Consider the following 18,324-nt stretch of genomic DNA (forward strand, 5'->3'; position numbering starts at 1 on the left):
CAGGAGTTGGAGACGGCAGTGAGCTGTGATCACTCCACTGTACTCTGGGCTGTGCAGCAGAGCAAGACCCTGTGTCTATTACAAAAAAAAAAAAAAAAAAAAAAAAAGTAAGTAAATGATGGCAGAGATACTTCAAAGAATTTGCAGGGCTAGTGACTGAGTGATTGTGACAGGTGTGGGGGACTCAAGAAATTATAGAAGTTATCGGCTGGGTGAGGTGGCTCATGCCTGTAATCCCAACACTTTGGGAGGCCGAGGCAGGAGGACCTTTTGAGCTCAGGAGTTTGAGACCAGCCTGGGCAACATGGTGAAACCCTGTCTCTACTACAAATACAAAAAAATTAGCCAGGTGTGGTGGTGCATGCCTGTAGTCCCAGCTACTCTGGAGACTAAGGTGGGAGGATCACTTGAGCCTGGGAGGTGGAGGTTGCAGTGAGCCAAGATTGTGCCCGTGCACTCCAGCCTGGGTGACAGAACAGTAACTTGTCTCAAAAAAAAAAAAAAAAAAAAAGCAAGGAAGAAAAAATTATAGAATTTATCAAGGTTATCAAGGTTACTCAAGGTGCCCAACTTAGGTAGCTGAAAAATGGTGGTAGCAACTGCAGAAATGGAAAAATTCAGAGCAGGAACTGATTTGGAAGGGGCTTGATAAATTTTTCTCATAGACCTACTGGGTTTTGAGTAGCAGTAAGACATCTGGGGAACAAGCAATGTAATACATGGGAAAATGGAGAGATCCAGAGAGCAGTGTGGGCTGAGGCACAGACCCGGACTCAGCAGCACGGGAGGAGACAGCTCAAGACAGCCTTCCTCAGGTAGAGGAAATACAGCCCCAGAGGAAACACGCACGTTAGGGGACAGGAGAATGAAGTGGGCTTAAAAAGAGAGAGAGAGAGAAATGGAAAAGAAGCAATCAGAGAAATGGGTGAAGATAAGTGACACAATACCCAGAAAAAACAAAATACCAAGGAGGAGGGTGATCAGAATGCTCGAGCGCTGAGGGGGATGCCAGAAGTGAGGACTACAAGAGGGGATATGGGTTTTAGAAACAGGGATATCATTAGCAACCTTTGCTGAAAAAGTTAGTGAGGTCTTGGGAGTAGAAACCAGGTTCCAGTAAGCAGAGCCATTGGTGTGAGAAAGTGGAAGCCTCGGCCGGGCGCGGTGGCTCACACCTGTAATCCCAGCACTTTGGGAGGCCGAGGCGGGCGGATTACGAGGTCAGGAGATGAAGACCATCCTGGCTAACACGGTGAAACCCTGTCTCTACTAAAAATACAAAACATTAGCCGGGCGTGGTGGCGGGTGCCTGCAGTCCCAGCTACGCGGGAGGCTGAGGCAGGAGAATGGGGTGAACTCGGTAGGCGGAGCTTGCAGTGAGCCAAGATCCCGCCAGCTCCAGCCTGGGCGACAGAACGAGACTCCATCTCAAAAAAAAAAAAAAAAAAAAAAAAAAAGAAAGTGGAAGCCTCACTGTACAGCAGCAGTTCTCAAACTTCTTCTTGGTCTTGGAACCCCTACATACTCTTCAAAATGATTGACAGCTTTTGTTTATGTTGGTTATACATATTATCTGTCATATTGGAAATTAAAACAAAAATGTAATATTAATTCATTCAGAAATTGACTCATGAACATAAATTTATATTATGTATAAAATATATAAACTCACTAACATATTTTTATATATAAAATATATAAACTCACTAACATATTTTTACATATAAAATATATAAACTCACTTACAAATTTATATACATGTATAAAATATATAAACTCACCAGCATAAGTTTATATATATAAAATGTATAAACTCACTAACATAAATTTATATATGTATAAAATATGTAGGCCTAGCGCGATGGCTCATGCCTGTAATCCCAGCACTTTGGGAGGCCAAGGCAGGTGGATCATGAGGTCAGGAGATCGAGACCATCCTGATTAACATGGTGAAACCCCGTCTCTACTAAAAACACAAAAAAATTAGCCGGCTGTGGTGGCCGGTGCCTGTAGTCCCAGCTACTCGGGAGGCTGAGGCAGAAGAATGGCGTGAACCCGGGAGGTGGAGCTTGCAGTGAGCCAAGATGGCGCCACTGCACTCCATCCAGCCTGGGTGACAGAGCGAGATTCCTTCTCAAAAAAATAAATAAATAAATAAACAAATAAATAAAATAAAATATGTAAACTCACTGACATAAATTTATATATATAAATTATATAAACTCACTAACATAAACTCACTAACAAATTTCTATGTATATAAAATACATAAACTCACTAACATAAATTCGTATATATATATAAAATATATAAACTTAATAACAAATTATATATAAATTATATAAACTCACTAACATTAACTCACTAACATAAATATGTATGTATATAAATTACATAAACTCACTAACATAAATTTATATATATAAAATATATAAACTCACTAACATAAATTTTATTTATTTATTTATTTTTTTTTTTTTCGAGAAGGAGTCTCGCTCTGTCGCCCAGGCTGGAGTGCAGTGGCGCAATCTCGGCTCACTGCAAGCTCCGCCTCCCGGGTTCACGCCATTCTCCTGCCTCAGCCTCTCCGAGTAGCTGGGACTACAGGTGCCCGCCACCACGCCCGGCTAATATTTTTTGTGTTTTTGGTAGAGACGGGGTTTCACCATGGTCTGGATCTCCTGACGTCATGATCCACCCGCCTCGGCCTCCCAAAGTGCTGGGATTACAAGCGTGAGCCACCGCGCCCGGCCACTAACACAAATTTTATATAAAATATATTAACTCACTAACATAAATTTATATATAAAAATATAAACTCATTAACATAAATTTGTATATATAAAATACATAAACTCCCTAACACATTTATATATAAAATATATAAACTAACATACATTTGTATATACATAAAATATATAAGCTCTCTAACATTCATTTTTATATATATATATATATATAAAATATAGGCTGGGTACAGTGGCTTATGCCTGTAATCCTAGCACTTTGAAAGGCCAAAGCAGGTGGATCACCTGAAGTCAGGAGTTCGAGACCAGCCTGGCCAACATGGTAAAACCCTGTCTCTACTAAAAATACAAAAATTAGTCAGGCATAGTGGTATGCACCTGTAATCCCTGCTACTTAGGGAGCTGAGGCAGAAGAATCGCTTGAACCTGGGAGATGGAGGTTGCAGTGAGCCAAGATCTCACCAGTGCACTAGCCTGGGCAACAGAGCAAGACTGTCTCAAAAAAAAAAAAAGTGTATATATATATATATATATATATATATATATAAACATAAACTCACTAACATAAGTTTAAAACTTATGTAAGTAGCAGTATTATCACCAATGAGGTTTATCTGAGGCACAATTCTCACTCACTGAAAAATCCCAACACCCAGCCATGAAAACTCACAATATAATCGGCATTGGCAACTTTTGACAGTCTCTATGGAGACTGAATATTTAAAAGAAGAGAAGCAAATCCAGTCTCACATAGATAGCTGGAAAAGTGATCATATTTGAGGAAAGGCTGGCATAAGGGCCTTTTGAGAAGTTTGACTGTTAAAGTAAGAAAACAGTAGATTGCATGGAGGAGAAAGACAATTTTATATTTAGAATAAGAAGAGCCCAACTGTGATTGCTGATAAAAAGGGAAGCCTCCTAGGGGAGATGGAAATCAATGAATGAGAGAGTGAAGGAATGAAAGAAGCTTCTTTTTTTTTTTTTTTTTTTTTAGACAGGGTCTTTGTCACTCAGGCTGGAGTGCAGTGTGCAGTGGCACAATCATAGCTCACTGCAGCCTCAATCTCCTGGGCTCAAGAGATCCTCCAGCCACAGCCTCCCAAGTAGCTGTGATGGCAGAAGCGGCCCATCTGGAGCAGCCAGCTTCAACCACTTCATGCTAGCTGCAGCAGCAGAGGTGCAGCTGGGGCTGCATGCTCTGGAGCCAGCAGGGGCCAGAAACAGGTGATACCAGAAGGAGCCCCACACCCTACCAAGTTGGCAGGGCATGGAGCCCTCATTCCCGGGCACAGCTGCAGCAGCCCAGCCACGGCTCCAGACCCGGGCATCCCTGTGCTCTTGACGGCCCAGAAAGCCCCTGCCCCTGCAGGCTCAGAAGTGCCTGCTCCCACTCCCTGGCATCTTCCCACTCTTGGCGCCCACTGCAGTGCAGAGCAAAGTTGCGGCTAAGCCCGGGCACTGTTGTGACCCAGCTTGATGTGCGTGCACTTGGGGCGACACTGACACACCAACCACCACTGCCTCAGCACCCCTCCAGACTTTGGGCGCCAATAAGCATGGGATGCAGGCCAGGGGACTCAGGGTGGCTTGGTGCAGGCCTGCAGGCACCCATCAGCACAGGCAATCTGGGCACCAGCAGACGGCATGTTAATAGTGCAAGGAGGCAGTCAGGTTCCCTAGGCAGAAGGGGCAGATCCCCAGTGAAGCCCCAGCTTCAAGCCAGGGGTGGCCTGAAGCCTGGGGGTGGGGCTGCCGGTTCCAGGTGGAATCCAGGACAGGAGTAAGAACTTCATTGATGCCTTCCAGCCAATTGGATGATACTTTTTCCAGGCCCACCCATGGCCACCCATGGGCCAACCAGCATGCACTTCCTCCATTCTGCGCACATGAAAACCCCAGACTCAGCCAGCCTCAGACACTCCACAGGACCTGCCTATGGAAAGGAGCCACCCACTTCAGGTCTCCCAAGAGCTGTTCTGTCACTCAATAAAGCTCCCTCCAGCTTGCTTACCCTCCAGTTATCCACATAACCTCATTCTTCCTGGATGCGAAACAAGAACTTGGGACCCGCCAAACAGCGGGAGTGGAAGGAGTATAACATATTCCTGGCCAGTGTGGGTGGTGACACACTCCCAGACTGCAAGAGTGAAGAGTGGTGACCCTTCTGGGGGCCCACCCTCCACCAGCGGGTAGCTGTGCCACATGACAGGAAGCAGTGGCGGGGCCCAGCCAGCCCAGTAGCCACGGGCCAAAGGAGGGCGGCACAGCGGTGGGACTGAAAGAGCTGTAACACATATGGACTGAAACACGCCCCCGCCCCCCAACATGCCCCGCCCCTGCTCCTCGTCCTGTGAAGAGCTGCAGCCCTTCTTGGGGCCCAGACCGGGCTCCACAAGCCAGGGCTGTGACACACTCTAACACCCTCTTTGTGGTTCTGTGGTTCCTGGTGTCTCTGAGCTTTCGGCCACCACTGTGTTCCCCTTGTCCAGATGCTGGTGTCCACAGCAGAAGCCACTTATGGTATGTCTGGTCCAGCTGCAGTCTTGCACAGAGCCAAAGCCTATGCCGGCGCTTGGAGCTGCCAGTGCGGGCGCTTGGAGCTGCCCACCCGCTGCAGCAGCCGGCCTATCTGGCTGTGTGCAGTGGTCAGACCCTGTGCTCACTCGCTCACACATCCCTCGCTGCTCCACACCTGGCACGCCTTTGGCAGGCATGGGATCCGGGCCCGTAGTGCAAGCTGAGCTCAGCCTGCCGGACTGAGCGGGCAGAACGAGCCCAGCAGGCACAAGCAAAAGTCAAGCATAGGCGCTGCTAGCCACAGAGGTTTCCAGATGGCAAAGTGACACCCTAAGGTTCTTGTGACAGCTGGGACTATAGGCGCACCCACTACACCCAGCTAATTTCGTTTTTTTTTTTTTTTTTTCTGAGACGTAGTCTCGCTCTGTCGCCCAGGCTGGAGTGCAGTGGCGCCATCTCTGCTCACTGCAAGCTCCGCCTCCCGGGTTCACGCCATTCTCCTGCCTCAGCCTCCCGAGTAGCTGGGACTACAGACGCCCGCCACCACGCCTGGCTAATTTTTTGTATTTTTAGTAGAGACGGGGTTTCACCGTGTTAGCCAGGATGGTCTCGATATCCTGACCTCGTGATCTGCCCACCTTGGCCTCCCAAAGTGCTGGGACTACAGGCGTGAGCCACCGCGCCCGGCCACACCCAGCTAATTTCTTAAAACATTTTTGGCCGGGTTCGGTGGCTCACGCCTGTAATCCCAGCACTTTGGGAGGCCAAGGTGGGCAGATCACCCTAGGTCGGGAGTTCGAGACCAGCCTGACCAACATGGAGAAACCCTGTCTCTACTAAAAATACAAAAATTAGCCAGGCGTGGTGGTGCATACCTATAATCCCAGCTACTTAGGAGGCTGAGGCAGGAGAATTGCTTGAACCCGGGAGGCGGAGGTTGTGGTGAGCCAAGATCGGGACATTGCACTCCAGCCTGGGCAACAAGAGCGAAACTCCATCTCAAAAAAAAAAAAAATTTAGAGATGGGGTCTCACTGTGTTACCCAGGCTGGTCTCAAACTCCTGAGCTTAAACAGTCCTCTTGCCTTGGCCTCCCAAAGTGTTGGGATTACAGGTGTGAGCCACCACCCCCAGACAAGAAGCCTAACTTACTGAGCGTCTTCTCTGTGCCAGGTGCTTTCACACATTAATGAAGGTCACTTAAATCTTACAGTTCTCTGAGAAAGACCTTATTTTTTGTTTTCATAACAAGGAAATTGAGGCTGAGGAAGAAAGTAATTTTTCCAAGGCTATACAGAATGACTTTTAAAAAATGTAAATCAGGTAGGGCACAGTGGCGTGTGCCTGTAGTCCCAGCTATTCTTGAGGCTTGGGTAGGAGGATCACTTGAACCCAGGAAGTTGAGGCTGCAGTGAGCTATGATCACACCACTGCACTCCAGCCTGGGTGACAGGGTGAGACTCTGTCTCTACAAGTAAATCAAATCACATCGCTCCCTTTCAATAGCCTATCATAACACTTCTAGTACTAGATGAGAAGACTGAGGCACAGAGAAGATAGCTAACTTGCCCAAAGTCACAGCTAGCCAGGGTAGATTTGAACCTAGGCACTGTATCCGGAGGCTGTACTCCTAACCATGAAATCTCAACTCCTTACCTTGGCTCACAAAGCCCTATATGCTCTGGCTCCTGCTTCCTCTCTGGCCTCTTGTTATACCAATCTCCCCAGCTTCCCTGGCCTTTCCTGTGTTCCTAAATTGTCAAGGTCATTTCCCCCAGGTTCTTTGCATGAACTGTGAAAAGAAAAAATTTAACTTTTAATTGGTGATTTGGCTTTTTTTGCCAAATTTGTTAAATTTGACTTTTATTTGCAACTCTAGAATTGGGCAACACTTCATTCTATAAAATGGAATGAGTGTTCAAATGAGCTGAGCAGAGAAGATTGGTTTTACAGACAGAAAAGGGCTGAAGAAAGCAGAAACAGAAAACAAAAAGAAGATTGGTTGTTTCAAAGTTACTTTCCTTGTAACTTTGAAGGCTAAAGCAGAGGGGACTTTCTTATCCTGCCAGCTAAAACGGGATGGTTTGGAGATCTAGCTATCTCTCACTCTTCTGATTTATCGGAATATCAGATAAACAACTTAGTTTCCACTTGGTGATGTGGAACTTGAGCATGAGTGACTCCATTTTGGTTCTGTCTGTTGGGCTTGGTGCAGGAGCCCTGTTCAAACCAATGGCCTCCAACTTTTTTTTTTTTTTTTTTGGAGACGCAGTCTTGCTCTGTTGCCGAGGCTGGAATGAAGTGGTACTTTCTGAGCTCACTGCAGCCTCCACTTCCTGGATTCAAGCACTTCTCCTGCCTCAGCCTCCCGAGTAGGTGGGACTAGAGGTGTACACCACCACGGTGGGCTAATTTTTTCTATTTTTTTTGTAGAGACAGAGTCTCCCTATGTTGCCCAGACTGGTCTCGAACTCCTGGGCTCCAGTGACCCTTTCGCCTTGTCCTCCAAAGTGCTGGGATGACAAGTGTGGGCCTCCGCGCCTGGCCCTGCCTTCTATAAATTTTATTTAACAAGGCCGGGCGCGGTGGCTCACGCTTGTAATCCCAGCACTTTGGGAGACCGAGGCGGGCGGATCACGAGGTCAGGAGATCGAGACCACGGTGAAACCCCGTTTCTACTAAAAATACAAAAAAATTAGCCGGGAGTGGTGGCGGGCGCCTGTAGTCCCAGCTACTTGGAGAGGCTGAGGCAGGAGAATGGCGTGAACCCGGGAGGCGGAGCTTGCAGTGAGCCGAGATTGCGCCACTGCACTCCAGCCTGGGCGACAGAGCGAGACTCTGTCTCAAAAAAAAAAAAAAAAATTTATTTAACAAACTGTTCCCTCCAATTGCAATGTTCCTCCCATAGTTTTCACAAGCTTGGCTTCATGTCACTAACCTCAACTCAAATGTCAACTTCTCAGGACACCCCTGACAATCCAATGAAAGACCACCTAGTCACTATCACATCACACTTTTAATCTTCTAAATAACTTTTTCTCTATTTTTCTTGTTTGCTTTCTTAAGACTTTCTCCCGCAGCGCCATCAGCTCAGGGAGCCACTTGATCTTGGTCACCGCTCTATGCCGGAGCCTGGGAAGGAGCCTGGCCCAGGGTGTCGGTTCAATGAATGCGTGCGGAATGAATGAACGACTCTAGTGAAGGAGACTCCAATGACGCAGGCCGGGATTTGCGGAGCGCGAGCCCCGCGCCGCGAAGCATTCTGGGGATTGTAGTTTCTCCGTGCCGCGGTGACTCGCAGAGCACTGACGCACTCTGCGCCCGGAGGACAGAGCGGCCCGGTCGCAGGCATGGTTTCTCCGTCCTGCTGCAGCCGGCGGGAGGCAGCCAGTCCAGGTGCCCGCTAGCTTCGGCGGCGACCCAGACGGGGAAAGCGGAAGGAATGTCGCGTGGTGGGTCCGGGTCGGCGGTGCAGGGAGCCCCGGGGCGGAATGCGGGGGATGCCAGGACCTCCGGAAGGAGGTGCCGGAGCCCAGGAAGCGTTTTCTTCCCCATTTACCGAGTATAGCTCATTTCCCCAGACCCGCTCCCGCTGCTCTGAGTAAGGGGTGCTCATCTCGTTTTACCGGTAGCTTAGCTAGCTTGGAGAAGCTAAGTGGTTTGCTAAGTGATCGCCCTCCTAGGAGGTGGCAGAGCCTGTCCTAGAACCCGGGCCTGACTCGAGGTCCGGTGACTGCTCTTTGCAGTCGCAGCAGCAACCCCATACCTTTGCTTGATCGCAGATTCGTCAGGCTGCAGCCGGGTGGCTGGTCGTTAGGCCCTGGCCAGGGACCTAGCTCCCAGCCCCCCTCATCACTGGCCTCGTCTGGCTTGCCACGCTCAGTGCCACACTGCACAGCCCTGGACGGGATGCTGAGTGAGGTCGTAAAGAGAGAGCGTTCTACCCCCTTTAACTCAGGGTCTGAAAATACGGGATAGGTAAGACATAGTGCACTAATACAATATCAGGGCATGTTGAAATCAAAGGAGAGTACCTTCAGTGGAGTGTGATTCTGGTAGCTTTGTTTTGCCTGTAGTTTAATAAATGTGGAAACAGCTTCAGAGACATTAACTTTTCTAGGTTTTCATAATTAGGGGTGGAGTGGGGATTCCAACCTAGGTTTCTCTACCTTCAAAACCTATGTACCTTATATACTACCGGTTGGGGTTTTTTTTCCCCCAATTCATTATCTAGATTTCTTTTCTTTTTTTTTTTCTGAGAGTCTCGCTGTGTCACCCAGGCTGGAGTGCAGTGGCACAATCTTGGCTCACTGTAACCTCTGCCTTCTGGGTTCAAGCGATTCTCCTGCTTCAGCCTCCCAAGTAGCTGAGATTACAGGTGGGCCCATGCCCAGGTAATTTTTGTATTTTTAGTAGATACTGGGTTTCACCATGTTGGCCAGGCGGGTCTTGAACTCCTGACCTCAGGTGATCCACTCGCCTTGGCCTCCCAAAATCCTGGGATTACAGGCATGAGCCCCTGCGCCCGACCTCATTACCTAAATTTCTACTTACATAACAGCTGCATGGTGTAGACCAATAGTTCCCAGAGTGTGGGCCCCTGACCAGCAGCATCAGCATCACCTGGGAACATGTTCAAAATGACTTTTATCTCTGGGCCTCACCTCAGACCTGAGTCAAACTGGGAGTGGGGCCCAGCAAGCTGAGATAACAAGCCCCTCAGATGATTCTGATACACACTAATGTTTGAGAACTACTGGTGTCAACCAATGATTCTCAAACCTTAATGTGTATCTAATTCACATAGGGGGTCATGTTAAAATGCAGTCTGTTTCCAGCCAGTGTGGAAGATGGCAGTGAGCCACTCAGTGAAGGAGTGGATTATCTCAGAACAGGCCTGGGGAGAGACCTGAGATTGCGCATTTCTAACCAGTACCCCTCAGCACTTTGGAGTTACCTGGGGAGCTTTCTTTTTTTTTTTTTTTTTTTTTGAGACAAGTAACTCTGCTGCCCAGGCTGGAGTGCAGTGGCGCGATCTCGGCTCACTGCAAGCTCTGTCTCCCAGGTTCACGCCATTCTCCTGCCTCAGCCTCCCGAGTAGCTGGGACTACAGGCGCCTGCCACCATGCCCGGCTAATTTTTTTTTTTTATTTTTAGTAGAGACGGGGTTTCACCATGTTAGCCAGGATGGTCTCGATCTCCTGACCTCATGATCCTCCCGCCTCGGTCTCCTAAAGTGATGGGATTACAGGAGTGAGCCACCGCACCCAGCCGGGAGCTTTTACAAAATAGGATACCTGGGCCCACCCCTCTAACCAAATGAATCAGAATCTCTGGAGTGGGGAGGTCAGGTTAAAAACTCGCCAGATGATTCTAATGTACACCTGGTGTGAGGTTTGGAGCCAGGAGGCTATGGATTTTCTTTCTTTTTTTTTTTTTTTTTTTTTTTTGAGACAGAGTCTCTCTGTTGCCCAGGCTGGAGTGCAGTGGCGTGATCTTGGCTCACTACAGCCTTCACCTCCCGGATTCAAGCGATTCTCCTGCCTCAGCCTCCGGAGCAGCTGTGATTATAGGTGCTCACCACCATGCCTGACTAATTTTTGTATTTTTAGTAGAGATGGGGTTTCACCATATTGGCCAGGCTGGTCTTGAATTCTTAGCCTCAAGCGATCCACCAGCCTTGGCCTCCCAAAATGCTGGGATTACAGGGGGGAGCCACCACGCCCGGCCTGTGGCTACGGATTTGAATTCCAGCAATTCCACTTATTTACTGTGACCTTGGGCAAGTTACCTCTCCTAGCCATATTTTTCTTTTTTTAAAATTATTGACTTTTTAAAATTAATGTGTTATTAGGAATGATACTTTTGTTGTTAGTCCTAATAATTTATCTTGAATTCTCAATGTAGATAATCATATAATTGACAAACAAGGACAGTGATCCTCCTTTATAATTATTGTTTCTCTCAATTCCTTCCCTTCTTTCTATAATCGTTTTTTGAACATTGCATTGACCATTCACCTACATTTTACTGTTGATTAGAAGCCATGCCGGGCGCGGTGGCTCACGCTTGTAATCCCAGCACTTTGGGAGGCCAAGGCGGGCGGATCACGAGGTCAGGAGATCGAGACCACGGTGAAACTCCGTCTCTACTAAAAATACAAAAAATTAGCCGGGCGTGGTGGCGGGCGCCTGTAGTCCCAGCTACTCGGAGAGGCTGAGGCAGGAGAATGGCGTGAACCCGGGAGGCGGAGCTTGCAGTGAGCCGAGATTGCGCCACTGCACTCCAGCCTGGGCAACAGAGCAAGACTCCATCTCAAAAAAAAAAAAAAAAAAAAAAAAAAGGCCGGGTGCGGTGGCTCACGCCTGTAATCCCAGCACTTTGGGAGGCCGAGGCGGGCGGATCACGAGGTCAGGAGATCAAGACCATCCTGGCTAACACGGTGAAACCCCGTCTCTACTAAAAATACAAAAAATTAGCCGGGCGAGGTGGCAGGAACCTGTAGTCCCAGCTACGTGGGAGGCTGAGGCAGGAGAATGGTGTGAACCCCGGGGGGCGGAGCCTGCAGTGAGCCGAGATCTCGCCACTGCACTCCAGCCTGGGTGAAAGAGCGAGACTCCGTCTCAAAAAAAAAAAAAAAAAAAAGAAGCCATAAAAGGCATTCTTTTCTTGTCTCTGACTCAATAGAAATACTCACTATTTTCTTTATTTTTTGAGACAGAGTCTTGCTCTTGTTGCCCAGGCTGGAGTGCAATGGCACGATCTCGGCTCATTGCAACCTCTGCCTCCTAGGATCAAGCAATTCTCCTGCCTCACCCTCCCGAGTAGCTGAGATTACAGGCGTGTGCCACCACGCTTGGCTAATTTTTTGTATTTTTAGTAGAAACAGGGTTTCACCGTGTTAGCCAGGCTGTTCTCGAACTCCTGACCTCAGGTGATCCACCCGCCTCAGACTCCCAAAGTGCTGGGATTGTAGGCGTGAGCCACCGCACCCAGCAAATGCTCACCGTTTTCTTATAGTTTTTTTTTTTTTCTGAGACAGAGTCACTCTGCCACCCAGGCTGGAGTGCAGTGGCGCAGTCTTGGCTCACTGCAAGCTCTGCCTCTCAGGTTCTTGCCATTCTCCTGCCTCAGCCTCCCGAGTAGCTGGGACCACAGGCACCCGCTGCCACCACACTCGGCTAATTTTTTTTGCATTTGTAGTAGAGACGGGGTTTCACCATGTTAGCCAGGATGGTCTCAATCTCCTGACCTCGTGATCCACCTGCCTCAGCCTCCCAAAGTGCTGGGATTACAGGCGTGAGCCACCACGCCTGGCCTTCTTGTAGGTTTTTTTAAAAAATTAGAGTTGGGGTCTTGCTATGTTGCCCAAGCAGGTCAGCAGAGCTCTTGGGCTCAAGTGAAGCTCCTACCTCAGTCTCCTGAGTAGCTAGTACCACAGGTGTATCCCACTGCGCCTGGCCATCCTAGCCGTATTTTTCTCATTCATAAAGTGAGCATAAGTAATCCTTGGCTTGCGAGTTGGTGTGAGGATTCTATGAGACGTGTGCGAGAAGCATCTGTGTCCACAGATACAAAAATCGTAGAGGTGGTCTGTGCTGGGAATTTTGTTTGAGACCCTGGTGGAGGTGAGTTGGCAACTGTACCCCCTACCCTGCTATAGCTGCCATGTGTGTGCTCCTGTCCACAGCAAGCAGGCAGCTGGTGTGGAAAAATGGCGGTGAGCCATTCGGTGAAGGAGCGGACCATCTCTGAAAACAGCCTGATCATCCTGCTGCAGGGCCTCCAGGGCCGGGTAACCACTGTGGACCTGCGGGATGAGAGCGTGGCCCACGGACGCATAGACAATGTCGATGCTTTCATGAACATCCGCCTGGCCAAAGTCACCTACACGGACCGCTGGGGGCATCAGGTCAAGCTGGATGACCTCTTTGTGACAGGCCGCAATGTCCGCTACGTCCACATCCCAGATGACGTGAACATCACCTCGACCATTGAGCAGCAGCTGCAGATTATCCATCGGGTGCGGAACTTTGGTGGCAAGGGCCAAGGCCGGTGGGAATTTCCCTCCAAAAACTGTAAGTGAGGCCCTCAGCCAGCCCTGGCCCCAACTCGGAGTCCTCCAGTGATCTCCAGAGCCAGCTCCCTGCCCTCACACCCTGTCTGGAACCCGAGAAGAGGGCAGGGCCAGGCCAGAATCTGGCGTCCAACAGACACCACCTGTCAAAGCTGCCTTTCACAGGGTTCCACCTCCCAGACTCACTCTGAGACCCAGAATCCTATCTACCTGTGGCCTTGGGGTAGGTGACAATCCCCCTTTTTGATGATCTGAATCTCTGACTTATTGATTATGGAACCTGTCAAGTAGTTTTCAACTCTCCCAGTGAGGATAATTAAACATGCTCAGCCTGAGCCACCTCTAGGTGTCTCCGTTTCTCTTGCAGTTGTGTTCATTTTCTCACGAAACCCAACTTGGATACAAACAGGTCCGTGCCCCAGGCTTTCCCTTCTGTGTGCTGGGCTCCCAGACCGTCCTGTGTAGTCAGGGGCAGACTCAAGTTTGGCTGCACATTGGAATCACCTGTCCCACCCTCAGAGATTCATATTTCATTGGTATGGGGTATGGTCTGAGGGCTAGGAGTTTTTTTAATTTCCCAGGCAATTCCAATATGTAGCAGTTTGAGAATGGTAGGAGAGTACTTCAGTCTGGTCAGGTGGAAAGTGGCTTTTCTATTCAGAGTCCCTGTTGAAGAGGCTGTTAGTCTCATTGCTGTTTCCTGAAACAGAGAGGTTGGAGTATCCTGGGCCCTCCTCCCCTGGGGTGTGGGAGCTCGGCCAACAGCAGGAATTCCATCTCTAATCTGAGAGTTATTGGGTTCTCAGGGTTAGAACCCAAGTCCTTGTAGTAGCTGCCTTGTTGTCATTCTAGGCCTGCCACAGGCAAACAACCATCTTAGTAAAAGTGGCTCACTTGAAGTCAGAAGTTCGAGACCAGCCCGGCCAACATGGTGAAACCCCGTCTCTACTAAAAATACAAAAAAAATTAGCCAGGCGTGGTGGTGCACACCTGTAATCTCAGCTCCTCGGGAGGCTGAGGTGGGAGAATCGCTTGAATTGAACCAGGAGGTGGAGGCTGCAGTGAGCCGAGATCGTGCCACTGCACTCCAGCCTGGGTGACAGAGGAAGACTCCGTCTCAAAAAAAAAAAAGAAAGTGGCTTTCTTCTGTGGAACTAGAGAGTTTGAACTCATCAGATATCCACAGCACACCTGCCATGTGCCAAGGCCTTCTGCTAAGCACACATCATCTTTTTGTTTTGTTTTGTTTTGTTTTGTTTTCAATAGAGACAAGGTCTCACTATGTTGCCTATGCTGGTCTTGAATTCCTGGGCTCAAGCCATCCTCCTGCCTCAGCCTCCCTGAGTGGTAGGATTACAGGCGTGAGCCACCAGGTCTGGCCAAGCACATATTATCAAGTGAGATTTGAACCTTTTTGCATAGGAGCTTATACCCTAGTGGGGGAGGTGGTCAGAGAAAACAAAGATGAGGCAGAACACAATGGTTCACGCCTATATTCTCAGCATTTTGGGAGGCTGAGGCTGATGGATCACTTGAGGCCAGGAGTTCGTGACCAGCCTGGCCAACATGGTGAAACCCTGTCTCTACTAAAAATAGAACAATTAGCCGGGCGTGGTGGTGGGCGCCTGTAATCCCAGCTACCCGGGAGGCTGAGGCACAAGAATTGCTTGAACCCAGGAGGCAGAGGTTGCAGTGAGCCGAGATCACACCATGGCACTCCAGCCTGGGTGACAGAGTGAGACTGTCTCAAAAAAAAAAAAAAAAAAAAAAAATGAAATCCAGCTTGAGAACTGCTGTGGCAGAGTTTTGAATACAGCAGGGCCCCTGACCTTAAGATGCTGTCATTCTTGAGGGAGATTTGAGAGGAATGTTCATGTGGACGTTAGCAGCCCAAGGGCACTGCATTCACATTTGAGTTCAGTCTGTGTCAGCTGTTGTCTGCAGACCACCTCATCAGGACCAACTGGGATGTGTGTAGGAAATGCACTTTCCTGGCTCCTCCTTACCCAGGCTTGAACTGCAGTCTAGCACCCAGGAATCTGCATTCACATCCACCCGTCCACCGTGATTCTTTTGCATACTGTATTTATTTTATTGCCTACAGGTCTAGAAGCCCCTTAACTCTGCCCTTCGCCTTGAGGGAGAACAGAGGGTCCTAGCAGGGAGAACTTCTGAGTTTTCCGGCCCCTCTTGACAACTGGAGTTAAGAGGACTGACTGACAACACAAAGTGACTGCTGGAAATAGAAACCAGAGGGCAGGCGCAGAGGGAAGGCCTTCGCTGTGGGAACGTCACCATACCCTCGCAAGTGGGGAGAGAGATGAGGAACTGGTGGGAGTCCCACAGCAGCTTCCCTTGCAGACCTCTCCCACATGTGTGCCTGTGTGTGAGAAATGGAAGAGGGCTTAGCTGGGGGTTCGGCTTAGGGATGCAGGAAAGGTCGAGCTCTGAGGCTCTGATGGCACACCAAGGGCTTCTCCGTCCTCAGCAGAGCAGCAAGGGAAGCAGTAAGGCTAGTGTGGGTTGCTGAGAAGAAAGGCTCAAGACATGTTCCTTAAGTGTCGTGTGCCAGACCCCAGTGGCCCCCTGTCATTCCTAGGCAAGGTCTTGGGAAGACAGATGAGAATGAGGGGAACCAGGCCCTGCAGAGACACATTTTTGCCAAGCCCCTGGGTTAGAGCACAGCTGAGTCTTCAAACCCCAAAGATGGGTCTTTTGTAATCTGGTCTTGGCTTGCTGGAAAAGGCTGTCAGGGGCCCAGGAAGGGGTTGAGGGAGCCCAGTGCCCACCAGCCTGTGGGAAACCAGGAACTCCCCAACTGCCACTGGTCAGCCATTCCACAGGTCATTCTTGAGCACCAGCTATGTACCAGGCACAGTGGTAGCAACTGGGGAACATCAAGATGAACAAGGGTCTTGCCTCAGGAAGTGAACATTCTAGTGAGGGAAACAGATAAACTAAAAAAGTAAAAATATTTACAGGTGCCCTGAAGGAAATAAACAGGGCCTTCTGAGAGACAATAACAGGTAGTTGTATTTTGGAAAATGTAGTCTGAGGAAGTGAAATCTTTTTTTTTAGACATGGAGTCTTGCTCTGTCGCCCAGGCAAGAGCGCAGTGGTGCGATCATGGCTCACTGCAGCTTTGAACTCCTGGGCTCAGGCCTCAGCCTTCCAAGTAGCTGGAACTACAGGTGCATGCCACCACACTGTCTTAATTTCATAACTTTTTTTTTTTTTCCCCAAGAGACAGGGTATCACTATGTTGTCCGGGCTGGTCTCAAACTTCTGGCCTCAAGCAATCCTCCTGCCTTGGCCCCAGTCACTGGGATTAAGGGCTTGAGCCATCCCACCCAGCAGGAAAGTAGTTAAACTGAGAAGGAGCCTGTCATTTAAAAAGCCAGGACAAGGCAGAGGAAACTGCCTGTGCAAAGGTCCTGGGATGGGAAAGCTTGGAGATGTGGGACAATAATAGTAACACTGTGGCTGTTGCGGGAGAGAGAGGCAGATGAGAGTGGAGAAATGGGAGGGGGTGGGGCACATGACACAAGGCCTGTGGACAGAGAGTAACTGGTTCCATTTTCTGGTGTGCAGGAAACAGAACTTGAATTTTCTTTAACTCACTTGAATTCCTGTATTTTGTCCTACTCAGCCAGAGTGGCAGAAAGTTAATTGCAGTCAATTCACAGTTCCCCCATTTTCCTTGGCATTATGTTGGAAATCTAGGGCTCTTCCTTTCAAGGTGCCAAAGCATGGGAAGCATAGTCTGATTTGGTCATCCAGTCACACTAGCATCCACTGAGATGTTCTCATTTGGTTGTGACCTTTTGTCATCAGCCCATGAAGGTTGCTGCTGAGTTGCTCCCCATCCCCCCACCAAAAGACCCCTCCAAGTGTAACCCATACCCATGCAGAGTTTTGTTTTGTTTTGTTTTTCTGCTTTTCCCAGGCCATGTTAGGCCTAGGAAATTCTTGAGTCTTAGGTGAGTTAGGCCCTGTTTGTCCAAAATGCAGCATGCAGCCATTTCTCCAGAGGGTTTTGTGACTTCCCTGGTGCCCCACCCAGGAAAAGGAGCACAGCTCCTCTCTGCTTCTCAGTTCCTTGGACCGAGATGATATTCCCAGTTACAAGACTGAGGAGAAGCTTCTCTCTTCTCAGGGACCGCCCTCCTCAATCTCAGACTCCCAGATCCCCATTATACAGTTTTCTAAATGTGTATCTGAACAGAAATTCTGTCCATTCCTCCCTGAAAGCTAAGCTTTTGGAATTCAGAAGCTAAAAATGGGTCCTGCATTCTGTTGTATCATTTGTTTCCCAAAGTAATGAATACAGAGTAACTTATCTGTGTAAGAGAAGGAGGGAGAACACCAAGGAAAAGATGAAAAACAATGCAAAGTGTTACTGTCCCACCAGATTCTGGATAGTGTGGAGGCAGAGGGAAAAAGACTTTGAAGGTGGGAAAAAAGGCTTTGAAGGTGGGGAAGTTGGGAACTGCTGCTACTGACCCAGTCCAAGTCCGTCATTTTACAGCTGAGGAAACTGAGGCCCAGAGAGGGAAAGGGGCTCTCTCCAGGTCCCATGGCTAAGTTAGAGGCAGAGTGCCAAGATGGGCACCATAATGGTCATGAAAAATACTGGCCAGGTGCAGTGGCTCACACCTATAATCCCAGCACTTTGGGAGGCTGAGGTGGGAGGATCACTTGAGCCCAGGAGTTCACGACCAGCCCTGGCAACACAGTGAGACCCTGTGTCTATAAAAATTTTTTTTAAAATTAGCAGGATGTGGTCGGACACACCTTTAAGTCCCAGCTACTCAGGAGGCTGAGGTGGGAGGATCTCTTGAGCCTGGGAGTTTGAGGGTGCAGTGAGCTGTGATTGTGCCACTGCACTCCAGCCTAGGCAACAGAGCAAGACCCTGTCTCTAAAATAAAATAAATAAAAAATAGCTACTCTGTTGAATTTTACTACTTGCCCTGTGCTGGGTGC

The 18,324-nt window shown here is 48.9% G+C and overlaps 1 protein-coding gene and 1 non-coding gene across 5 annotated transcripts; both read left to right on the top strand.

The window, feature by feature from the left end:
• The first annotated feature begins 3,320 nt into the window (after window positions 1-3,320).
• On the top strand, window positions 3,321-3,459 carry LOC129469272 (U4 spliceosomal RNA). The gene has a single exon (XR_008652966.1). It is a non-coding gene; the product is annotated as a U4 spliceosomal RNA (small nuclear RNA).
• A 5,069-nt stretch (window positions 3,460-8,528) lies between these two features.
• Window positions 8,529-13,691, top strand: LSM10 (LSM10, U7 small nuclear RNA associated). Of its 4 annotated transcripts, none has more exons than XM_063627938.1 (3): window positions 8,535-8,715; window positions 9,046-9,241; window positions 12,954-13,691. In XM_063627938.1, the coding sequence occupies exon 3, from the start codon at window positions 12,978-12,980 to the stop codon at window positions 13,347-13,349; it is 372 nt and encodes a 123-aa protein (XP_063484008.1). In that variant the 5' UTR covers window positions 8,535-8,715; window positions 9,046-9,241; window positions 12,954-12,977; the 3' UTR covers window positions 13,350-13,691. The 4 variants fall into 4 exon arrangements, with proteins under 4 accessions (XP_055111207.1, XP_063484008.1, XP_055111210.1 ...); XM_055255234.2 differs by having other exon boundaries at window positions 8,568-8,659; XM_055255232.2 differs by lacking the exon at window positions 9,046-9,241 and having other exon boundaries at window positions 8,529-8,715.
• The last annotated feature ends 4,633 nt before the right edge of the window (window positions 13,692-18,324 follow it).

The sequence above is a fragment of the Symphalangus syndactylus genome, chromosome 12, assembly GCF_028878055.3.
Source record: "Symphalangus syndactylus isolate Jambi chromosome 12, NHGRI_mSymSyn1-v2.1_pri, whole genome shotgun sequence".
Lineage (NCBI taxonomy): Eukaryota > Metazoa > Chordata > Mammalia > Primates > Hylobatidae > Symphalangus > Symphalangus syndactylus.

Coding starts and splice junctions, on each gene's coding strand:
- LSM10 (XM_055255232.2), top strand. CDS start 12,978: ATGGCGGTGAGCCATTCGGTGAAGGAGCGGACCATCTCTGAAAACAGC.